The 26,522-nt window shown below is 29.4% G+C and overlaps 1 protein-coding gene across 2 annotated transcripts in view; it reads left to right on the top strand.

The window, feature by feature from the left end:
- Nucleotides 1–26,522, top strand: part of eys (eyes shut) — a 51,786-nt gene that overhangs the window by 11,292 nt on the left and 13,972 nt on the right. For both annotated transcript variants that reach the window (XM_089217602.1, XM_015514909.2), the window contains exons 2-15: nt 6,061–6,361; nt 14,521–14,669; nt 15,092–15,205; nt 16,389–16,505; nt 16,912–17,025; nt 17,136–17,304; nt 18,130–19,045; nt 19,623–19,832; nt 20,287–20,390; nt 20,489–20,708; nt 20,780–20,931; nt 21,747–21,883; nt 22,072–22,482; nt 25,241–25,484. In XM_089217602.1, the coding sequence (XP_089073728.1) occupies nt 6,207–6,361; nt 14,521–14,669; nt 15,092–15,205; nt 16,389–16,505; nt 16,912–17,025; nt 17,136–17,304; nt 18,130–19,045; nt 19,623–19,832; nt 20,287–20,390; nt 20,489–20,708; nt 20,780–20,931; nt 21,747–21,883; nt 22,072–22,482; nt 25,241–25,484 (3,212 nt within the window). In that variant the 5' untranslated portion in view covers nt 6,061–6,206. The remainder of the gene's footprint in view (nt 1–6,060; nt 6,362–14,520; nt 14,670–15,091; nt 15,206–16,388; nt 16,506–16,911; nt 17,026–17,135; nt 17,305–18,129; nt 19,046–19,622; nt 19,833–20,286; nt 20,391–20,488; nt 20,709–20,779; nt 20,932–21,746; nt 21,884–22,071; nt 22,483–25,240; nt 25,485–26,522) is intronic.

Raw genomic sequence — 26,522 nt, 5'->3', positions numbered from 1 at the left:
TATATAATCAGTGGAGTATTTACAATTTTTGATTAGGGGGGTGTCATATCATAATACAATAATTTATAAATATAATTATTATTATAATATTTAAAATTTAAGGTCTCCAGACGCATTCAATAATTCTTTGGGGGGGAAACCCCCCCATAAATACGCCACTGTAATATATATATCATATATAAATAAATAATTTAATAACAATACATTATTATCTTTCGAAATGTATATTTAATGTATTTTATATGCTGTGTGTGTATTATTTTATCGTGTTTTCGATTTTTTACTCAGCTCAAAGTGCGATATTATATTGTATTTATCTAAGTAACGGAATGTTGCGTGAGTTCTCGACGGGACGGTGGCGTGTCTGTTTGCAGTTTGTGTTTAGGCCTATCGAAATACTCGTCCCTGGTACCGACTGCTAACGTTATATTATTATTTTGCTCTTAACTCTGATTTTCCTTACACCCACACACGAAAACTCGATTGCTGGATTTTGCTTAACATTATAATATATTTATATATATTTAATGAAATAATGACTATATATTTACACGAAATATATTATATTATATATTATATTATATATATATATATATCGGTTGTATTATGTATATAAAAATATGTTAAATTGTGTAGGCATATAAATAAATGACAACCTATATGTATATCTACAGATATGCACAATATGTTATGTACTAAATGGTAAATACAGTAGTGGCGGTTTAAGGAGGTATTGTTGATTGTTACAATCCGCAATTATTGTTCCTTCGATTGCCCAATTATATGCCTCAATTTGTATTAAGTACCTAGGTTTAAGTATAATTTTTTGTCGAGTGTTATAAATTATCATTGTTTCAAATCGGGTGATGTGTTCACAATATAGAATTATTTCAGTACTTATTTGGATCAGAGTTATTTCAAACAATAGCAATTGAACGAACCAAAATGAGAAATATAATATTACATTGTATGTTGTGACCTTATGAAGTTTTTACTCACTTGATCCATTATTTGATTTTTTCAATTAATAAATAAAACGGTATTTTATTTTTACTCACAGAGAATAAATATTATTGTTTAAATTATGTAAGTTAACAGCTATTTTTCTTAAATATAAAATAATAATAATGTCACGTTAAAAATAAAATATATATTACAGTTTTAACAATAGTCACGAAAGATGAAACACTAATCCCTATAAATATAATAATGCGTATAAAAAACGTAGGTATTTGGAATGAAAACAAAAAACTGTACCTTCTTGCTAATTTTACCCAACTCAAATCAATACTATAATATGTAAGTACTATTATTACATTTATACGTATAAATAACTTATTAAAAATTATAAGTACGATTTTGACGTTTGCGCACGAATACATGAAGCTTTATGTGAACAAGTGAACATTGTGATTGTAAATTGCTATTCGTCAATACTTATATTATGTATTACTATTTACTTATCATAATGTTTTTATTTGTTATTTCTATTTGTTAAAATAATAATACTCTTCAACTAAATTCGTGTTCAATTGAGTGAATTAACAACTTATTTTATTATTATGTACCTACCTATATATATATATATATTACAAAAAACTAATATACCCGATATTATATTATGTAAGCAAGTATCTTAATATATTTGTAACAATATCATATAACCAATGGCGCCGAGCTCTAAAAAAAGACTATTGTCAAATTTATTTTCAGGAGGTACCACCCACCAAAAATATTAAAACCAAGGTTATTATTATATTATTATAATACATGATCATACTATCTACGTTATATAAGCAGCCTTAAGGTCCTTATGACCATTAGGGGCTAAGCTCCTAGGACCACCCACCCCATTTAAGTTATTGTTTTAACAACACTTGTAAGGGGGGTTCGGCACCACTTTATATACCTATAGCAGTATTACACTGTGTGTTTTTGAGATTTCATTCATGCCCAAAGCCCATAATTCATAACTCATTACTAAACAAGACCTAAGAGATTAACTAATATTATTTTCACAATTCAGTGAAAATACTTAATACAGTGGCCCTCAGTGCTTACCTAATGTGTGAAACGAATTACTTATTAGTAATGACTTATTAATTATAAGTTATTACCTACTGTTATTACTTATTATACAATAATTACAAGTTTACAAACATTAATGACGAGGTTAAATATTAACTTAAACTTTCGACTTCAGTTTGTATTTAGATGTATGTATGCATGTATGTGTATAATATTATATATGTATGAATTTATGTATGTAGTATATATATATATCATATATGATATATGTATGCATGTATGTAGCATGTATATATAATATATGTATATGTACAATGAAACTCTCATATTACAACAACTTCCATTTAACGAAACATTTTTGAGCGTCATTTATATAATTCTATATTTAATGAATTTCTTTACTTTTCATTTTGTTTTGTTGCCCATGAGTCACGAGACTTCGTAATATGAAAGTTTCACCATATTTTTTTTTGGGCATGTACCAAAATAAAATACATAAATAAGCTTGATAACATCCGCCACCCAGTGATGACACTTATAAATTGAGGTTATACATTAATTTATATATATATTATATTATAAATTAAATATAATTTGTTATATGTATATATTTATATACATATATATTAATTAATTAATTTGTTTTTTTTTTATATTATAATATTAAGTTAGCATATCTTTACACCAGTTGTGTTTTAAACGCCTTGGAGGATTACCAGGAATAACATTTGCTAAAAGATCTTTTATTAAAGGATTGGAATGAGTTGCAAGCCGATTATGGAATCTTTTCCATTTTAATAAGTGACTGATTCTTCTTTTACAGTTTTGATTTTCAGGTCTGTGTGAAGGGTATGATTAGAAACATAAGATGTGGAATTCGTTAATTTTCTTAATGCAAAATTTTAAAAAGCTTGAATACGATTTGTATTTGATTTTTTTGCATTTCCCCAGAGTTGGAGACTATAGGTCTAAATGGGTTTGATGAGGGTTTTATACATTAGTAGTTTTATATTAAGGTTGGTGTGTTTGTTATTGACTAGTAAAGATTGAAGCATATGAAGTCGCAGATTCAGTTGAAGTCTTTTTACACGTGTATGTTGGTCTACGGTCCAGGGTAAGCCAAGATATTTTACTGTTGGAGAGACAGAGTCTGGAGTTGGACAGAGTTTGAGTGACTGGCGGGCATTGTCCTAGCTAGGGTAAAAGTGCGCTGCCAGTGGCGGCCATGACACCTGAGTATTACAAAGTTGCGATGATACTTATACTTGTATTATCCATGATAATTATTATGAAAATGTAAAGTACTGAGAAATTTTTGACCCTAAGTACCAAAAAGATACAAATTTCCTACACTAAATCATCCGAAAATACGATTATAAATAAAAAAGCAAAATCTTGATTTTTTGCTTCGCTTAGTCTCTAAAATGCAGCTCAACATTGTTGTACATAACTTTATTTCCAGACCATATTAATAACTAATACCTATGAAATTACAAATGAGTTCAGTTCAATTTTCTCTATTTGTTATTTAAATTATCTATACATTTTAATGAATTTTGACAATAAAATTTATTTTAATATACCTAAATTGTTACTGGGTGTCTAGGATGTGGGTAATTAAGTTTTAAATATTTGTTAGTTACTATTGAATCATTACTCTCATTAGTCTTAAATTATAGTTATTATAAAATACTACCTAGGTATTTAGATTAACATTATTATTGTTATTAGATATTTTTCTTTTTTATTAATTGTTTCTAAAGCAATAACCAATTATTTTATGATTAGGTAATAACTATTGGAAAAAAATAAAAATTATAATAAACTAATATAGGGTGTACAGTGCACATATATTGATATATGATATCCTGTTTACGGTAGAATAATATTTAAATATTATGCGTTGTGCTGGTCGGTATTGAAATATTTGAAATGGCTATCAGTCCATCATATAGAAGCTATATAATACTAACAATAATTAACAGGAAGCAGTGGAGTAGTAATGTTGGTTTGATTAACAACAATAGGTCAATAATTAGAAAAGTATATAAAAATAATAAAAATGGTTTATAAATTATATCGTGTTATTGTGTAGTACGATTATTTTAAATATTGTTAATACAATTAACTGTAAATTTACTGTACATAATCATAACTTACTTAAAAAAATAATATAAATAAAATTTTCAGCGATGCCCTAAATAATACTCTCATCTTTAAATTGTATAACAGGTAAATTTACTCTAGTTTTAGAAATTTCAGAGTAAAATGTATTATATGGACTTAAAATTGTCCATGTTATACCTACGTTTGTAAGACGGAAACAACAAATGCTCGTGTGGCATCTTCTTAAATAATAATTAGGTCTTTTTATATTTAATAATTTATCAAAATCTCAGAAGTGCTGGTGTCTTTTGAAATGCTTATGATATAATTAATTTCAAAGCTTAAGCATGTATATCATCCCATCCACAAGTAGGTACTTAAAAAAAATTATCCCACCATTAATTAATTTATCTATGTTATTCATCATAGATAAAACTAACTTTTGGCGCCTCTATAAATATTCATTATAATTATTTTATGTGCAAAAACGTGACTTTGGTCCATAAAGTATAGATTTAGTATTTAACTGTTCAAGTAGGTAGCTGATTTACAAACTTGTAGAAAAACACGTGTTTTAATTGTTATTTATTTTTAGTGATACTTTTCTATAGATTAAAAAAAAAAATTGCTATAATGTTATTTATTCTGTTTAGTATAATATTATGTACGACTGTATAGAAAGCTTATTATAATTCTATTCTATATTTCTATTTTCATATTATTTTCTTTTATCTTGCCTAGAAATCTGCTGTAACTTATCTAAATATTTTTTTAAATGTATATTTAATTAATATTATATATATATAAAACATAATATACATATGTTTCTACTATGTACAATATTGTAATAATTTTTTTTCACGATTTGCGAAAAATATTCAAGAATAGTTTTTGGAATTGTAGGTAATTTGTCGACAGTACTATTAATAATTAATGGCAGTACTTTAAGACATAAATAAATTCAAAGCAGTCACAAAACCTAAAATAATATCTCTGGCTTAAATAATTAATAATTAAATATCTAGTCACTAATTGTTGTGCTATTTCCTATCGATCGTCTACACTGTAGACTCTACAGTGACGATACGCGAAAAATTCATATATTGTGTTAAAACAAAATTCAAACATCAATGTACACATTTTATAAGATTTGGTTACGTGGGAAGTACTGTATCATATTTATTTTAATTTATCCATATTATAGTATAATATCTTTTATTTATATATTTATAAATTCTAAAATAATCTAATATTAAATATTTAAAATTTTTGAAATTTATAAATATTCTAAAGCTTAAGAGGACGTCGCACCCGCATATGTTTTCTCCGTCTTACACGCGTACGATATAGCAAATTGTACGCTCAGAAGAACACGTGTAGGTCTGTTAGTTTAAAAATTAGAGTGAATTTACCTCTTATAAAATCTATAGGTAAGATTATTATCTAGACACCTGCATAAGCTTTTTGTTATATTTTAATTTTAAAGCGAGTTATGACTATTTCAAGATGTACAAAAAATTTACAATGTTAAAATGTTCATTACTCACTTTAAAATAAAAATATAATAAAAAGTCCATGAGGTTGTCTAGATAACAATTTTACCATTGGATTTTATAGAGGTAAATTCACTTCAATTTTTAAACTAACGGAGCTACACGTGTTCTGCTGAGCTTACAATTTGATATGTCGTACGCGTGTAAGACGGAGACAACATATGCGGGTGAGACGTCCTCATATTGCGACCAATTTAGTAATTTGTTTTGGACTCGTTGAAACATTTGAATTTGTTAAAAAATGACATGAACATATACGATATAATACATATATATATATATGTATATATTTACTAATATACTCGTATCTCTAAAACAACATTTTCCAAATCGCATCAAAATCCTAGTCCTCATGAAAATGATTTTTTTTCAGACGCCTTCAGTGTATGAGCCTGCCGGTGAGTACTCGCTGAGAACGGGCGAGAATAAAACAACGTCTACTGAGTACTACTATTTTAGTGTTCAGTGTTGGGTCTACGACCGAATCTCACCACTGCTGATCCTGTATGGAAATGCTAAATGCCACCGAATCATTTGTCAGTCGTGTCGGTTGCCATCTTTGCGTTCGCGTTGGCCGCGTCGTTGCTGTTATCGGCACCGAGTGCGACGCGGGCCGGTTTCGCTTGCCTGAGCAGCCCCTGCGCGCACGGCGTGTGCGTTGACCAGCTAAACAGGCAAGTATAATATTTTTAAAAAAAAACTTAATAATATAATATACCAACCGTGAACTCGTAGTTAGTGTTTGTTGACGAATTTTCAATATTTTATTAAAACATAATAAAATATTATAATATTTTATAAATAATCTACATATTTTAAATTTTTGTCAAACATTTTTGTTATGTGGCCTTTAAATTATTAGCATACCATGCCCTTTTTACCAATCGACGCTTGTGTTTGCGCACACAAAATCTTGATATTAACTATAGGTAGAGACTACTTACCATTATTTTGTATACAATAATTCATAATTTACTTACAACACTATACCAGGGGTACAATACTATACATCAGGCCGATTTTTTCAGTTTTATTTTTTTACGACTATTTTTAAAAAGTCGGTGGTACTGAGAAATTTTGACTTTTGACCCCATAAATACAAATAAGATTCAATTTCCTATCAGAAATCACCACTAGGCGTCAGGCATTAATAATATAGACAATTTAAGCACTTTTTTTACTAACCCTTTGATAAGTATGGACGTATATATACGTTTTGTTGAAACGCTCCTCAGGGAGTAATATGGAGGTATATTTACGTTTTACACAAAAACCTCATTTTATTACATGCTTTTATTTAACTCACAATGTTTCATTAATTTCTGTTATTATTGGTTTACGCAAAAACCTTATTTTATCTATATTAAATTGACAATAATTTATGAATCGTATGCTGCTATCTACTGATATACATTTAACTAAATTATTATTTTGATATAGGTTTTTATAATTATTTTATAAGAGGTTATAAACGAAGTGTTCAAACCATGTGTTTTCGGAGTTGCCTATCTGACTTAAATAATACAAAATTACTTTGCTTGATAACCATATTAAGATTGTTTATGCAAAATTAAAATTATTATTTAAGTTATGAAATTGTACAAACATTCACGAAATTACATTCGTAGTACATGATTTCACGATTTAACAATTATTTGCATTTATTCAGCATTGATAAATTATTATAATGAGTCTAAGCGAAAAACAAATTATTGATTCGATTACAAACGACCAGTCATCCGATGAATATGAATCAAGTGATTTTTCGGATGGTTCAGATTCTGAAAGCAATTTCACTAACTCTCTTAGAGAAAATCTGTTGAGTAGTATTTCGAATAACACATTACACAGTAGTATCAGAAAATAATCGTAGTTTTGACATAGAAATATTACCAATTGTATGTGAAGATAATGTTATTGTACCTCCAGTTAGTTTACCACAAACGCTATCTCCGAGTACTATACCACAAAACAAAAAAGCGGGTAAGTCGTGTATGTCGCTCTGCTGTACAGTAGGTTACAAGTGGGTTACTGTAATGGATGGAATTAACTTTGAATCCAATGATATTATATCATTGTATACAAAAAACGATTCTGAGCGAAGACGGTTTATCTGTCTAGGATATATTATAGATTATTAAAAATTTTCCAATCTTAGATTTAAAAAGAAATTTTTTTATGAATTTTTAGTTTGAAATAATTTGCGAATTTTCATGATTTTTACATATGTTGTCAAAATTCAAACTTTGAATGCTTGTAAAAAAAAAGTTGTGACTACGCATTTCTTTTATTTTTCAATTTTTATTGTAAAAATATATTATGAGCATTGTATTAAATTTTCAAATCTTAGATATAAAAAGAAAATTTTTTATGAATTTCTAGCTTAAAATAATTTCTGTATTTTCGTGATTTTTACATAATATGTTGTCAAAACTCAAACTTTGAATGCTTAAAAAAAAAATTGTGACTATGTATTCCTTTTATTTTGCAACTGCTATTGTAAAAATATGTTAGGAACCTTGTATTAAATTTTCAAATCTTAGAATTAAAAAGAAAAACTTTTATGAATTTCTATCTAAGATAATTTGAACATTGCCGTAATTTTTACGTATTTAGTCAAAATTTGAACTTTAAATGCTTATAAAAAAAAATTGTGACTATTTATTTCTTTTATTTTTCAACTTCTATTGTAAAAATATGTTAGGAGCCTTGTATTATATTTTCAAATCTTAGAATTAAAAAGAAAAACTTTTATGAATTTCTATCTAAGATAATTTGAACATTGCCGTAATTTTTACGTATTTAGTCAAAATTTGAACTTTAAATGCTTATAAAAAAAAATCGTGCCTACGAATTTTTAATATTTTTTAACTTCTATTGTTACAATGTGTTAGAAGCCTTGTATTAAATTTTCAAGCTTTTCTACCGAACAAATAAATTTTTATCGATATTTATAGAAAAAAAACTAAAAAAGTTGAACAATTAAAATGTCAGTAAACAGCTCAAAACAAATCAAAATATTTTGAAAATTTTATCAAATATATAAAACGCCTATATAAACATTCAGTCAAAATTTCAAGTATCTGCGGTAATTTGTTTTAGAGTTACACCAAAATAAGGAAATCGCTAAAAGTGAAAATCCAATGTTGTAAAAATTTAAATTTAAAATGCTCATAAAAATTTAATTTGAATTTCAGGTGGAATTTTTATTTTGATAAAGATTGAAAAACATGTAAGGAATCTTGTATTACATTTTTAAATCTTAGATTTAAAAAGAAAATTTTTATGAATTTCTAGCTTAAAATAATTTGTGAATTTTCGTGATTTTTACGTATTTTGTCAAAATTCAAACTTTGAATGCTTATAAAAAAAAATTGTGACTATGAATTTCTTTTATTTTTCAACTGCTATTGTAACAATATGTTAAGAGCCTTGTATTAAATTTTCAAGCTTTTCTGCCTAACAAATAAATTTTTATCGATATTAATTAATAAAAAACTAATAATGATCGAAAATTTGAAATGCCTATGAATAGTTCAACTTAAGTCGAAATTTTTTGAAAATTGCATGGTGGATAGAATATACTTATATAAACATTAGGTGAAAATTTCATGTATCTATGGTCATTTGTTTTAAAGTTACATCAAAAACCAAAATCGATTTTGTCGGAAAATGAGTGTGCGTAAAATTTCCCGTTTTTCCCTTAATTTTTAGTTTGTTTTTCTCAATTATTTAAAAAAGTATTAATAATTTTACCAAAGTACCAACTAGATTCACTTTCTGATCGAACGAGATACTGAAGTCAAAAATCGAAGCATTTTTACTGCCCCAAAACGTGATGACAGACACAAAAAAAAAAAAAAAACACACATCATGGTAAAATCAATACATTCATCGCTCCGCTCAGAATCTAAAAGGTTCAGAGTGTTTTCAAACTTTTAAATAAATTACCGTTTCTCATACAGCCATGAGTAAAGAATACAAAGCATAAAAACAACACAATATATTAACGAGTATTAACTCTTAACTCTGGCTATAAACAATTAACAAATAACAAATAATTAAAATAATATTACCATGAACAGTATTCGGAGTTCCAAAATAAAAGAGAAATGCGTTTTAAAAATAATATTCTGAATATAACATATTTATATTTCTTTCAGATACTTAATTAATTTATAATAATCTAGGACTTCCGTTTTCGATCAGTAGCTTTAACACGGCTGACATATTGACAATTGACTGTTAACAATCATTTTAACAATATAGGAACTTAATGGGCCTAATGACCATTATATTCCCACAAAAAGGTTACTGGTGATGAATGTTCCAAAAAAATAAACCAAGGTAGTCGTTCTGTTGTATATTAGGTATCAAGGATAATATGCTGACTAATTGAATCAGGTCATCAAGACCTCTGTAGGTATACCCATTCTAGTTAGAATTTATACCAGATCTTTAAAATCGAAAACATCCCTCGACATGTTATGTAAGTCACTATGGATAAATAGATCAATGTTGTTTCTGTATGTATCATGTATGGGACCTCGTTTTGACCCGGATCCTATTTGCCCATACACTGATTTCGAGTGTATATCGTCAAATGGGACGATGTACCTAAATATGTAAATTGTAATGATTGTGTTGAGGTTGAATTCAATGATATGGCCATATAGGTATCATTCGAATATTGCTAATATATATTAGATTTAATTAATTTTTGTCAAGACAATATAACATGTTTAATGTAATAATTTATTATAATGTTACAAGAAATAGATACTTAACTGTCTTAACTTATACAATTCAATATCGACATTATATCGTATACATGTTGTTAATAGGTTCGTCGTATAAATAACTTGAAATTAAACTAAATATTTTCTTAATTATACTGTGAATAATATAGGTAATAGATTAATAACTAATAGATACTAGGTATAGATACGTAATGTTGAAAGTTTCAAGTTCCTTCTTATACGAATACTTTTTATTTTATTTCAAATGTTATTCTTTTGCAGAAATATAAAATTTCGTAAAAATGTAATTGTGAAATATCTAAAAAAAATTCTGCATATTTGTGTTTGATGCTTTAGAATTGTTTTAAGCCCCACTTAATACTTATGAAGATTTTGTACAAAAAAAGCAAACGGAGCCTTTACAAATTTACAATCTATACTACGATAACGATGCTTTATTATAAATTTATATTGCAATAAATAAATTCAGTGGTGTGTTCAACTTCAAGAGGAGCCCGGGAGGGTAGGAGGTTCAATTCGTTCAATGAATCGATAGATATATATTATGGATACATAATGGATACATACATAATTATGGTACTTCTCAATGTGAATATCCTTGGTGCATTATAGAGGTCAAAAGTAAACATTTTCCAACAGTTTTCAAAAAAATCGAGAAAAACAAAAGAAAAATGACAGAAAAACGGGAATTTTTACGCAAAACCAGTTTTCGACCAAATCGATATTTTTATATGTTTGTAATTCAAAAACTAATCACTGTAAATACTTGAAATTTTCACCAAATGTTTATTTTAGTGTTATCTATATACAGTTTAATTCTATAACAAGTTTTTCAAAATGTTTTGACTTTTTTTGAGTTATTTATGGACCACTGAAATTTTCAATGTTTTAGAATTTTTTTTAAGTAAAAAAAATGTTGGACAACCAAAAAAACATGAAAATTTAATACAAGGTTCCTTATGGGTTGTTCTAATAGTTCAAATTTTTACGAAATCTGTCGAAAACGCGAATATTTGCAAGTAATTTTGAAGTTGAAAAATCATAAAATTTTTTGGGTTTATAACTAAGGATTAAAAATACAACACTAAGTTTTCCTTCAAGTAGCTATAGAGAAAACTCGAAGCATAATTATAGGAAAAATTTTAAGTGCATTTGAATTTTAAATTTTTACGAAATAGCGTAACAATAACGATTTATTCTGAAACGATTTTAAATATTTGTTAGTATTCAAAAAGTATAAGTCGTAGATACTTAAAAATTTTATCAGTTATTTAGATTGACGTTTTATTTACATGATTTAATTTTGAAAATATTTTGACTTTTTTTGAGATATTTATAGACAACTGAAATTTTCAATTTTTCTGAAAATTTTCTTTTGAAGTGTCGATAAAATTTTTTTGGCCCAATCAAAATACTTGAAAATAACATATTTAAATATACAAAGTTCCTCATAAGTTATTCTTATAGTGATTAAAAAATTATAAAAATACATGTGCAAAATTTTTTTTTTTTAGCACTTTCAAATTCAAATATTGACTTCATACGTAAAAATTACTGCAAATTTCAAATTACCTTAGATAAAAATTCATAAAAGTTTTTCTTTTTAGATCAAAGATTTGAAAATTAAATACAAGGCTCCTAACACATTGTAACATTAGCAGTTGAAAAATATTAAAAATACATAGGCACGATTTTTTTTTTTTATAAGCATTTAAAATTCAAACTTTGACTAAATACGTAAAAATTACGGCAATGTTCAAATTATCTTAGATAGAAATTCATAAAAGTTTTTCTTTTTAAATCTAAGATTTGAAAATTTAATACAAGGCTCCTATCATATTTTTATAATAGCAGTTGAAAAATAAAAGAAATATATATGCATAATTTTTGTTTTAAAGCATTTAAAGTTTGAATTTCGACAAAATACTTAAAAATCACGAAAATTCGCAAATTATTTTAAACTAGAAATTCATAAAAATTTTCTTTTTAAATCTAAGATTTAAAAATGTAATACAAGATTCCTTACATGTTTTTTAATCTTTATCACAAATAAAAATTCCACCTGAAATTCAAATTAAATTTTTATGAGCATTTTAAATTTAAATTTTTACAACATTGGATTTTCACTTTTAGCGATTTCCTTATTTTGGTGTAACTCTAAAACAAATTACCGCAGATACTTGAAATTTTGACTGAATGTTTATATAGGCGTTTTATATATTTGATAAAATTTTCAAAATATTTTGATTTGTTTTGAGCTGTTTACTGACATTTTAATTGTTCAACTTTTTTAGTTTTTTTTCTATAAATATCGATAAAAATTTATTTGTTCGGTAGAAAAGCTTGAAAATTTAATACAAGGCTTCTAACACATTGTAACAATAGAAGTTAAAAAATATTAAAAATTCGTAGGCACGATTTTTTTTTATAAGCATTTAAAGTTCAAATTTTGACTAAATACGTAAAAATTACGGCAATGTTCAAATTATCTTAGATAGAAATTCATAAAAGTTTTTCTTTTTAATTCTAAGATTTGAAAATTTAATACAAGGCTACTAACATATTTTTACAATAGCAGTTGCAAAATAAAAGAAATACATAGTCACAATTTTTTTTTTACAAGCATTTAAATTTTAATTTAGACAACATACGTAAAAATCACGAAAATTCGCAAATTGTTTTAAGCTAGAAATTCATAAAAAATTTTCTTTTTAAATCTAAGATTTGAAAATTTTTAATAATCTATAATATACCCTAGACAGATAAACCATCTCCGTTCAGAATCGTTTTTCGTATACAATGATACCTATCATTACATTCAAAGTTAACTTACCCTAATCAGAGGTCCACCCCACCCCCTTATGTACAGCAGAGTACTAACCTAACCCACTTACCCGCTTTTTTTTTTATAATTGCATATACGAGTGCAGTCAGCGCTATTTGAGCCGATACACTTAAACGAAAACACGAATAGGAAACGATGATTTACCGTTTTCAGTTGAAGTGGTCCTTGATGAACTTATCAAAACCCTCACAAACTTGACTTGATTTTAACTGAATAAATGTATTATGTTACACATTGTTTAGGTAGCTACTTATAATTTTTAGATTTTAATTCATGATGTATGATATATTGAATTAAGATTTAGGAATAATAATTTTACTATTAAGTATCAAATTCTAACTTTTAAACTAAAAACTATAAGTGATTAAGCTTTGTACTTAAGTACTTAAGTACTTATTCGAAACCCCTCTTTAAAAATTTTTCCCCGTCTACTATACCTGATAATTTCCCAAAATACCTAAAGCACAAGTGGTTTCATGACTTGTTAAAATTATAAAAATTCATATTATCATAATTATAAGTAGCCATAGGAAGTGTTATCAGTGGGTGGCTTTTTCCACAGTAGATATGAATAAATATACAAATTCAAACTTTGTATTTAATTTCGTCGCTTCATTTATTGCTTTTCTTAGAATAATCTACGACAACTGCAGAAAAATATGCAAATGCAAAAAATTTCGAACTTTTTTCATAAAAGATTTATTATTTTTAAATGCTTAAATTTTGTATTTATTCATTAATTGAATTAAATTATAAATGGTAAGCATAATACTGATGATGATGAGACTTTAGGTAAATTCTTGATTGTAATTTTTATTGCATTACGGCAGACAATAAATGTCACTAATACTTTAGTTTCTACTTTTCTAGAAATATTTCCTTTCTCCATAAATACGTCATTTTACTTTACTGAAAATATCACATATTCACACAACATTATGTTCTTCGCTTGTCTTGACTTGTATAAACAATACGAAAACAATAAGTTTACTCTCATGCATCAAAGTAAAGTGTGGATGTAAGTAAGTATAGTTTTAAAAGGTTCGCTGTTGTTAAACGTATTAGTTTGGACTGTATAGTGACATTTTTTTTTTGGAACTGTGCTTACATAATATGACATATTCTAAAAATATTACATCAACATGGAGTGATGATCAAATAATTGAATAATATGACATTTTAAATTTTAATATTGTATAATATATTAATATTATTATGTTTATTGTAGCACATACACTTGTTATTGCGTTGATGGTTATACGGGTGTCCGGTGTCAGACCAACTGGGACGAATGCTGGTCTTCACCATGTCTCAATGGAGGACTGTGTATCGATGGTATAGCTGATTACAATTGTTCGTGTCCTGAAGGCTATGCTGGTAAATAATAATATTAATAATGACATAAGCATATTAATAATATTGTATGCACTGTACATGTCATAATTCAATACCACCGTACTCAGAGTCATATATAGCGTGAAATATAACACTTTTTAAATGTGAGATTCTCAAAAAGTTGTGGAGGATGGGTGGGTAGGTAATAGAATAGATATTGTATACTTTTTGAAGTGAAGTGAAGTCACTTCACAAAAAAGTTAAATTCGACGGCATTGTTATACGTTATGATAACATTACTTCAATATTATCATTACAAAATGTTGTCTGAAAATAAACATTTTAATATAAATAAATTAATTTATACCGTTGTCCATTATTATACGTAATTATACGTAATTTGTATTATCATCATACACTTTTTTAAATTTTGAATATTATTTGTTTTTCTATTTACATTTCAGGGCACGACTGTGAGCTCAACGTAAATGAATGCCTGTCAAATCCGTGCCAAAATAACGGAACTTGTATGGATTTCACCAATGGATTCACGTGTCAATGTCCTGCCGGCTACACTGGTCAGTTGACGACATTTTAATTTATGTTATACTTATCGAATTTCACATGTATTCCTCTGTTATGTTTTACTTCGAAGTATTTGTTGGAAATTGAAAATCCCGTGTAAACAGCTATAATTTTTTTACAATAGTTATGTTGAAGTATTTTTTAGTGTTTTTTTGGTATCCATTATGTATTAGTGTATGGCCAAGAGGTTTGTATGGAGCGATTCATTCAATCACTAGGTTAAATATATGACCTATCTTGAATATTTTTTCCCTGTAGTTAGTAAATTTATTTTGAGCAGATGTTATTATGCTACAAATATTTTTACTTTATATTATTTCATTTTATTGATTTTATTTAAAAATCGATAAGGATGTTACTACCTATTGTGTATATAATTATAAACTTTCAGTGAAAAAAATATTTACTTGAGTTTATAGCAATTAAATTGTATTGAAATAATATGAATAAAGATAAAATAATATAGAGTTGAAACATTTTTAATACAAATAAAATGCAATTTATAGAGTATAATTTCCAACCACGTGTTAACGTACCACCATAATGTACTTACTATAGGTATACTTTTATCAATAATTGTTATTTGTTATAACTTATTTATTATAAGTTAACACCATTTTAAATAATTTTAAAAACTTTTGAAAATACATATAGCACTGTAGTCTGTAGTAGTATATAATGCTGTAAGCATAGATTGTAAAAATTATGGATAAGTCAATAGTAAAGTTTTATTATACTCCCAAAAGTTTTATTCCAGTAAGTGCTTACTGCTTTTTAGTCTATAATATATAATATATATGTAAATGATAAGTGAAATGCAATAATAGGCATATGTTACCTATTTATAAGTATTAGGTAGCCATTAGGGTATCTACCTATAAATGAAATAGAACATGTCTCTTCTTTCTGATAGCGGCATCAAATGTTTAGGTGCAGTTTAACCGTTGGCTTATCCAATATTTATTATATGCATATGGTTGTGAGTTTTTTTCATCATAATTTTTTACCTGTATAGCTTATTATTATTATTTATATAATATATTGTAATGAACTTCATTATACACAAAACAGTAAATGCAAAAAGAAAATGTGAGTTTTATTTTCAGATACACTAATTATTTTATTTACAAATCATTTTACCTATATTGAGATTGTCTATCACTTTTACATTTTCAGGGACAAGTTGTGAAATCGACTTGGCTGTATGCAATTCAACTGGTGAAATACTATGCAAAAACGGTGGAGAGTGCATTGAAGGTCCTGGTGTATCTTTTTCGTGTAACTGCTCACCAGGTATTTCTAAATTGAAGATGATCGATTGACAATTACTAACTAAAATACATAATTCATTAATAAGTTGCCACCCGGTTTTCATAATTTGATCAATACGTGATACTTCCGCACATAGAGCATCCTCTTATTTAAAACAAATTAGTGCTTATCTAGTGTTCAACTCTTTCGTATAGGTATTAATCAAGTGAACTTAATAGCTTATGTTCGTTGACGGAAAACAGTTATAATAGCTTTCGGAAATTCGAATGATTTTTTACAAGATATTAACACGTTTTTTTTTAAATTCATACAGCAAATTTACATTTTTATACTAAACACTATGTGTCTATGTGTTTCGGTACTGCACATATAAATAAGGACTAAACGCTGATATACACAAAGGTATAGCATAAAAATTACGTTTCAGGATGGAATGGGTGGACTTGCGAGGACGAAATCGATCAGTGTGACTCTCGTCCATGCAAGAATGGCGGTGTGTGCATTAACAAGCAGACGGCGTATTCGTGTGCCTGTCTTTTTGGTAAGTGCTACCGTCTATACTAATATAATTATGCTTATTATTTAAATTATTGAATATACGAGATAATCTATGTAAAATCATGCGTATAACGACACATTATTCTTGTGCAGGTTATACAGGCCGCGACTGTGACGTGGCACTGCGTTTATGCGAAGAACACGAGTGCCAAAATCACGCGCTTTGCTTAATCGAGGACCAGACGTCGGTTTGTTACTGTGTCCCGGACTATCACGGGAAATTCTGCCAATATCAATACGACGAGTGCCAACTAGGAATAAGGTAAGAATATATGTAATATATGTATTATCCTGGTATATTCACGCTTTGTAGAACCGTAAGGATGTAATCAAAGAACATTGTTAATATTGCTATAGTTATATACCAGATTACCTATACCACATGGATTTACTATTTTACTATTGTAATCGATAATCTTCATTAATATAGGTACATTGATTATTATTTTTATGATCATTAGACGAGTTTAAAATAGTAATTAGTATATTATACGAGTGCAGTGAAGTATTAAAAAAAAATCCGACCTCTTGAAATTGGTTTTCGGTCACTGGCTTGTAACTACTTGTGTTACCGCTTCAGATCCACTGTTGCTCTTGAGTGACTAATCAATAAAGATTTACACGCACAACGATTAAATCGATTGCGATTTTAATATTATCAAACCACTATAATATTCAATTTATTATTAATAAACAGTCAGTGTAAGATGAGTATACGATTGGTGTAGGAACTAACGATTTAAGGTTTTTTTTTATGCCTTGTAAGAACTTACACTTCTCATCTTTATATTCTTGTAAGAATTAACGTACCTATATAATTTTTACCTGCTACTATTGTGTTGGAGAAGACAAATATTGGTTAAAATATAGAAATGTTATCGATATTTATAAATATTATTTTAAGTATTTGTTTTTTACTTTTATAAATCAACTCTATAAAATATAGAGTTAAGTTGTTTAGGAATTAAAAATTAGAAAATAAACTATAGGTATATATTGTTTAATCACAATATTTGAAAATAGTTTACGTAATATAGTACGACACTATTATTGGGTGAAGAGAGCTTAATTATTTATGTGGTTGAAGGTGTGACAACGGCGGGACGTGTGTAGATGGCGTAGATGGTTACACGTGCACGTGTCCAAAAGGCCTAACCGGTCAGTCATGCGAATGCGCATTTCTGGACGACCACATAGTCAACTGCACCGGAATAGTGGTGCCGTATTACACGACCAGCAGTGCTGAGGAAACAACCGCCTCTTCCGCCGTGACAGTCACCGCTCCGGCCACTCAGGTGGATGGTGAATATCCACAGTCGTTTGAGACCACGTTTGGGACGACGTCACCGTCAGATGGCATCAGTTACTTCAGTATATTCGTTGCTTCGACCACGCCTGCAGCCGACCACCGCCCAGCGGTCACGTCCACCGAACTGACACCCGAGTTGCAGCCGTATACCGCCTATACGGACGTAGACGTAGGCGGTGACGATGTATACGACACGACCGCGATTCAGTTGGCCGATACGACCTGGCCGGCCATCGGTCGGACGTCGTCAACCGACGGGATCATTGGCCCTGACACCGTGACCGCTGACGACGACGGAGCTACCAACCATTATGAACACGATGCACCCAATAACACGGCCAATCGGAGGTCGACCACAACAGCTACTGCGGCAGTGGCCGGTCGTCCGGCCACCAGCGTCTTGACAGACGCAACGACCGTCTCTGAGGATAAAACAACCACTACCACCACCACCACTACCTCCGCACAGGTCTCTAGATCGACTATTAATTATCGACAATCTGTTGCCACAGACCGAGACGTCGGTACGTCGTTTACCGCTTTCTACGACGAAATGTCCACAGACTTCGATTACAACTTCACCAGCTTCGCGGTACCAGTAACCGATCGTGGTCCGAGTGCCGTAGACCGGAGTTGTGCCAATGTTTTGTGTTTAAACGGTGGGCGGTGCGAAAAATCAAAAATGGGACCCAAGGTGAGAATTTTGTTTTTAAATTTTTTTTTTTAAATATGCGCATTGCCACATGAATGGAAATATCGGGAAAAAATATTGACCAAATTTCACATACAGTTATACAGAAAACAAAATTGTTTTAATTAAAATTAATTGAGAAACTCGTTTTTTACGCGTTCCGTATATTAATTTAACAAGATTTTTTTATATTAATTTTAATAGTTAATTGTGTTATGTAGAATATGACAACGATATATAAAAAAGTCCTCCGTAAGATTATTGTAGATAAAATTAATAATTTCCAGTCTTCATCCATGTTATTGATAAAAGTAACAAAATATGACATTATTTACGATTAAGGTCATATTATACATTTTTAATTTTCATATTTTATGATATCATTAAAAGAACTATAAGTAGAGAAAATTAACACGGCATAATTTTTTTGTTCTCCAAATTTGTTTTTTTCCCGTTATAACAATTGTGGCTTTTGATTGAGCTGTGAACTACGAGAATTATCCCAATTACCACCTGTTCGGCATATAATAAACTTAAACTATAGACCTTTACATTTATATTTGCCGGTATTCGTTTTCAGTGCAAATGTACATTTGGATGGAAAGGTGAAATATGTGGTGAGAAAATCGATATCAGGGTATCTGCGTTCACTGGACAATCGTTTCTAAGCCATAGACTTTCCAACCGTTCTGGAGCCGAGATATCAATGGAAATACGAACCCTGGCGCCAAATGGAATTTTGTTTTATGCACAAGTCACCACGCACATGTACATGTGTCTTTATTTACAGGTAAGTAATAACAGTTAATCAATAAATAACTATTGAAACTCGTAGTGCATATTGTTATGGAATATATTATATGAAAGTAAAAAACACTATTATTTCGTCTATCTCGTGGAGTTTGGTCGACGATTGGGGTGCCAACTTTAGAAGACTATTGCAAATTTCAGCGATGGACTAGTAACTTTAAGCAAATTAAGACGACATTTTTTATACCAATTTGAGTTGATTTGAGTGAGATGGGTGGGTTACCCGAAGTGGGTCCACCTTTGAATAGTATGGAAAGTAAGGAAGTAATTAATAGCAAATTCCGGGACTGGATTCGCAAATTCTAGCAAATTACTTTCAACATTTTGGCACACATTTTTAATAGACTGTGTGAAGTCGTTGGCTCAAGTTCATGGGCGTGCCATATCCTTACAATCAACAAATTATACAAGGTTATACATAATATTGGTTACAGGATGGTTTGTTGAAATTTCAATTCTCTTGTGGCGTGCAAACAATGTTATTCAGTGAAACAAGATATCGGGTGAATACTGGTCATCGCCTGTTGCTAACAGCCGCGTAAGTTAAAAATACCAAAACAAATAGAAATAACAACCACTAATAAGATAAGTTGTGTAGACTAATATAGTATTCTCGTTTATCAACTGTTTTTATAGATTGGAGCACGCCATGTCACATTCTATGTCCGATCACTGCAAGGCGTCACTTAGGGTCAACGAAACGCTGGCTATGAGCGGAGAACAGGCGGCGGACACGGCGCCGGAGAAGGCGAAAAAAGTGGCGCTGTTATATTTGGGAGGTTTGCCGGCCGGTCAAAACGCTACAGCCGAACTTCCGGTAGCAGTAGGAATTACTGGTTGCATATCGCGCCTACAAGTAAGTGTTGTGCAGATCTGCAATGTTTGACTTTCAAAAGTTAATGTTATAAGAATATGATTTACCTACAGATTGATGAGGTCATTCACAATGTTTACGAAAACGCCACCGATGGGTATGGTGTGATCGAATGTGCTTCGTTGACATGCTTGTCCAGCCCTTGTCAGAGCTATGCTACATGCGTAGAGTTCGGAGACTCGTGGAACTGTCTGTGTCCTTCAGGGTGCGTATATTATAATAAAGGTATAAAGTATGATGTCGACAAATTGTCGAAAACTACTGAAAATAGTAATAATAATTACCTATATATAACAATAAATTATATTTACCTTATACTTATCTGATGTTGCTATGATTTGGAATAATAATAGCGGAAAATAATATCTTTAAATATTTTGACATAACAAATAGAAAAAAATAATTAACTTTTGTTTATTTTTGAAATTTTGAAACGGCCTTTAAAATATTGGTCAAATTTCCAGTACATAATATACTTATAGCAAAATGAACCTATAATTTATTTATTTAAGCCTAAAAATTTGATATACATCCTGGGGGCTACGTCCATCACGGACCACCTACTTAATACCATTTAGGTATTGCGTTAAGAAAATATTGGTATACATCGAGATCAGCTCCAATGTTGAAAATAATAATAATAACTATACACTTTTAATATTAAACTTAACACGATGAAGATCAAGAACACAAGAATTGTTTTTAATAATTCAATAACAGTTAAATACAATACAAATTAGTTATATTTTTTAGTCATACCAAACGTCTACGATTAAAATAGTTTATTCAGCGAATGTTTTTATTATTGATATATTACGTCAGTAATGTACTAATGGTTATAACTTAAAACCAACATTACATATTTGTAATAACGCTGTTTTCATATTGCGGCATTTTAACTAAGTACCTATGTCGTTAACATTAGTTATACCCATGTACAGATTCTTATGTAACATACTACATCTAACTATATACAGTTGTCGATTAATGACAATTGCTTATACATTCATTGGTTTGAAGGTTTGTCGGGAAGAACTGCGAGCGATCAGTGTGCGAAAACAACCCATGCAAATTTGGCGCCACGTGTGTAATTTACCCTGGAAGTGGATTCATTTGTTTGTGCCCACTCGGAAAACATGGAATGTATTGTGAGCATGGTAAGTAGAATATAAGCTTTTTAATTTGATATTAAAAATATACATTTAATATTTATATATTTGCATAGTATGTCTATCATTTATTTTTAGTAATAGTACCACAATTACATTTATGAAAAAAGTTCTAAGTTTTTAATCACAATCTGTCGAACATAATAATAATCCTATAACTCTACTTTCGTATATAGACCTTGAGATTGGAGAACCGTTTTTCCCGGGCAGTGTCAGTGGTCTTTCGTCGTTCGCCGCATACTCTATACCAGCTGAGATCCATCAAAGTTTCGAGCTATCGATGCATTTCGTACCAAATTTTATGGACCAAATCGCTCTGATGATGTACATTGGTCACGATGCGTCCACCGATCACGTAGCTCTGAGTTTTATCAAGGGATATATCGTGCTGACATGGAATCTCGGGGCCGGCGCCAGAAGGATTTTTACACCGAAGCCGATAAACTTTCAACCAAAAAGGGCGCACATCGTGAAATTGGGCCGAGACGGAAAAACCGCGTGGCTCATGGTGGATAACTTCCCTAACGTCACCGGTCAATCGGTCGGTCGCCTCTCTCAGCTTAATACCAAACCAGTTTTATACTTAGGTAACCTTTGGCATATTACCAATATATACATATAGTCTTAGTCTACCAATACTATCATATCATAATTTTGCCAAAAAATTGTCTAAAAGTTTGAAAATGTATGAGTTTACACATATAATAACTATACAAGTATAATATATAAAAGTATATATACAGTTTTTAAATAAATAATATTTAGTTTTTATATATAAAAAAATATTTCCAGAAAGAAATTCACATTACTTTTTTATAAAAGTTTGAAGCTTAAATTTATTTGATATTAAAAACTTATGCCAAGTCAAATAGCTTGAAAATGTAATACAAAATTTCATATATGTTGTTCTTATAATTCCAATAAAAATATCAAAAATACATCAATTGTGAAAATTTAAATGGAATTATGAAATTGAAAAATTCATAAAATTGTTATGATTTATGTCTATTAAGTTAAGAAAACCTAACATAAGGTTTTCCATAACGTTTTCTTCAAACCACTGTAAAAAAAAAGAAACTCCAGTGTCAATATAGAAAATCTTTTGTGAGCGTATAAAATGTACGAGTATATCTAAATATTGTGCACGTATAAAATATATTATTATTTAAATATATCCTAGACTGACAAATCATCTTTGTTCAGAATCGTTTTTCGTATACAATGATACCTGTCATTGCATTTAAATTTAACATAAACATTATTAAACTGATTTACTCTACATCTCTACTGTATAGCAGAGCGATACTCACTTGCCCAATTTTTTTTTGCATTTTAAATTTTGAAGTATAAACTTTGACAAAATTCGTCAAAAATTACAAAAGTTGTTTAATCGTTGAACATTTAAAAGATATTCAATTTTTTTTTATCTCAGGAATGAAAGTTATCAACAATCTTAAATAAGAATAATGATCTGAGCGCATGGCAGTACGCCAGGCCAAGTTCCAGCAATGCCAGTGTATCTTTACATGAACCAATTCACCCAGTTTTTCTAACATATATATCTCTGTTTCCTCTTAAGATAAACTTTTGAAATTTAAAACACAGATTAATCTCGAGTAGTTTAGGACGCTGTAAGAAAACGAGCCTTTAATATTGTGCCATTTCAAAATGAGAGGATTTCAAAATTTTCAAAATTGTTGCTGACTGACTCACTCACTGATCATCAAAATTATAAGACATTTCCCACGTATAGGTAAAACGTGAAATTTGGCACAAAGGTAGGTCTAACCTAAGGACAGTGTAACTAAAGGGAAAAACCTAAAAATTGATATTTTTTTCAAAATTTATACCGCTTCAGTGAATGTATTTCTAAACGTATGAAGTGGCGCGCTTAGCATGCATAAACGTTTACTTTCAAACAGCATTACAATATGGTAATAAGGAATTGTTTATAGTTGACTTATATATAATATATTATATTTATAAAACATAATAATGTTTTCGTACATTTATTTTATTCAAATACAAAATATAATATAATTATACAAATATAGAATATTTTAATAATATTCGTCGGTTTGCGAACGATAATTTGACGTGATGACGTCATAAAAAACTCTTATGAATTGAATGGAATTATTACTTACCGAAATAGCCACGGGTATCGTAATCGCGACGCATCGTGTTGATGTGGTTTGTGGTGACAAGAGAGGAAAGGTCGTACGCACGCGCATGAACATGACATAATAAGATTAAGTTATCGCCGCTCGCGCTGCCGTTTACGAACATAACCAAACGCACGGCACTGTGTTCTGTTCCCTGTGTTCAAAATGGGAAAATTGCACTCTCAAGCCCTCAAAAATAAATGATATCCTCAACAAAAACATAACCGTGAAAAAATGCCAAGTTCCAAACTCCCTACCAAAAAAGTCGGCCTATCAAAGTAGTGAAATCTACATTGTGGCCAAGTTTGCTATTTTTTAATTCATAACCTCAATGCACTCCTACATTAAAGAGCAACGCTCCTCTTTTATTTTTATTGTTTAACACTTGGCCAGTTTCTGAATGAGGCATAAAACATCATTATCGAATGTACACACTTATGACTTATGTGGGTTGGTGGGGAGAAGAGAACTCAGGAAAAAGAAAAACGTAAAGATTTCTTCTCAAAAAAAGACAGTGAATCATAGTAATGGTATATATAAGTACATTGCGGGCAAGTCTAGTTTATGCCTCATTCAGAAACTGGCATAAAACATCATTATCGAATGTACTCGCACTTATGACTTACTTGGGTGATAGGGAGATAAGAACTTAAAAAAAAGTTAAAGGTTTAGATTTTTTCTCAAAAAAGACAGCCAATCATAGTAGTAGTATCTACATTGCGGCCAAGTCTAGTTTATGCCTCATAGATCATAGATCTGGTATCTAAATATCTAATAATACAATGTCGTGGCCTAGTTGCATCTCCCGATTTACATATCTTATATTATTTATTATTTTTCCACCATTAATGATAAATGATTATATTAGTATAATTTATTTTCAAATTCCTGGATTTACAATCATACCTAGTTATTACCTATAGGTATTTGTTCAGAAATGCAGAATTATTTTACTTTCAAAACTTATTTCTATAATATAATAACACTTTGCATTTATAAAGAGTGTATTTTCTTACTCTCTAACCCAAATGTCCCTAACCCAAAAATGTATTAATTTTCTCAATTTATTCCAACTATAAATAAAAAATTTTTTGATAATTTTTTTCAAATATTTAGTCTCCATATTTCATAGTGTGTGAAAAACATGTTTATTGTTTATTGTATCTATTTGTCATCCTAGGCGGCCACGAGTCTCCTGGAATGGCTGATTTGCCTCACGACTTGCCTCTGCACACTGGATTCGTCGGCTGTATGAGCGAAGTGAAGTTGAAGGCTGGCCACGTAACTGTCCCCTTGAGTTTGTCGCGTGCATATTCTACAGTAAACTCCGGCAGGTCCGTGTCTCAATGTTCGACTAACGAATGTTATCGAAACAACATATGTCAACATAATGGCGCATGTATTCAACATGGTTCTTCATTAGCGTGAGTTTTTCCATACCTCATACATACGTACATACATTTTAGTGTAGTATTATTGTTGTTGTAATGTCGCTCATCGTTCAACACCTATCAATAAAATGTTAAATCTGTCCTGAATTTAGAAAAAAAAGATAACAGTGTGATGTTTTATAAAACTGAAACAAGTTTGTAAAAAAAAATTATAAAAATCAAAGTTACGAACGTTTAGTGATTAGTTAAAAAAATTAACTTATATATTTTTTTAAATAGTCACTCATTTTATATTCTAATTTATTATTTTTAAATAATCACCTGATGCCTATAGGTCACATAGTATAGAAATTGTGCCTCTAAAACATTTTTTTAAGCTTTCATTGTTCTTATTGGAATTTGGTACAATGGTATTGACCGTTTTTTAAGGTGTTCAATATTGAATATAGGGAATTTTCTAAGTGCATGCATGTCAACATGTCGTGCGTGTAGCAAGAGATCATTATATTTTTATAGTTTTTTTTTTTCTAAGTGTCAATATTTTGGAGATTTATTAACTAACCTATTTATTTGATAGAATGTCTAAAGAAATATTTGAATTCATCATGAGGTTTACCTACTTATAAACGATTTCTTTACATTTTAAATTAAATATGTTAGGGTGAATATTGTAAAATTATTAAAACTTTAAAAATCTTAATATTCAAAATTCAAAATTAAATTAGGTTTTAGAGTTCAATCTCAAAAAAGTGGAAAATTAATTCGTACGTTTACTTTGTGAGTCATGAAAAATTCATATATTATTTCAGAAATTGGGTTGAGAAAAAAGGTTGGAGACATAATCATAGATCAATGAGAGACTATTAAAGTGACAGTTAAATTGATTCATTTTTTCCATAATTAAACACTTAAGTACAAAATAGTTTGAAAATTATCTAATATATAGAAAATACTATTATAAACAGGTGAAAATTACAAGTATCTATAGTATCCCCTACGTCATCCATAACCGTATATTAACTTAAGAATATAAACAAATTATACAAAATAAGATGAACCTGCAGCGGCTAT

Source organism: Diuraphis noxia, unplaced genomic scaffold (assembly GCF_037042655.1).
Source record: "Diuraphis noxia isolate RWA-SAM2 unplaced genomic scaffold, SU_Dnox_SAM2 contig0001, whole genome shotgun sequence".
NCBI lineage: Eukaryota > Metazoa > Arthropoda > Insecta > Hemiptera > Aphididae > Diuraphis > Diuraphis noxia.
This window is presented reverse-complemented; position numbering and strand designations above follow the sequence as displayed.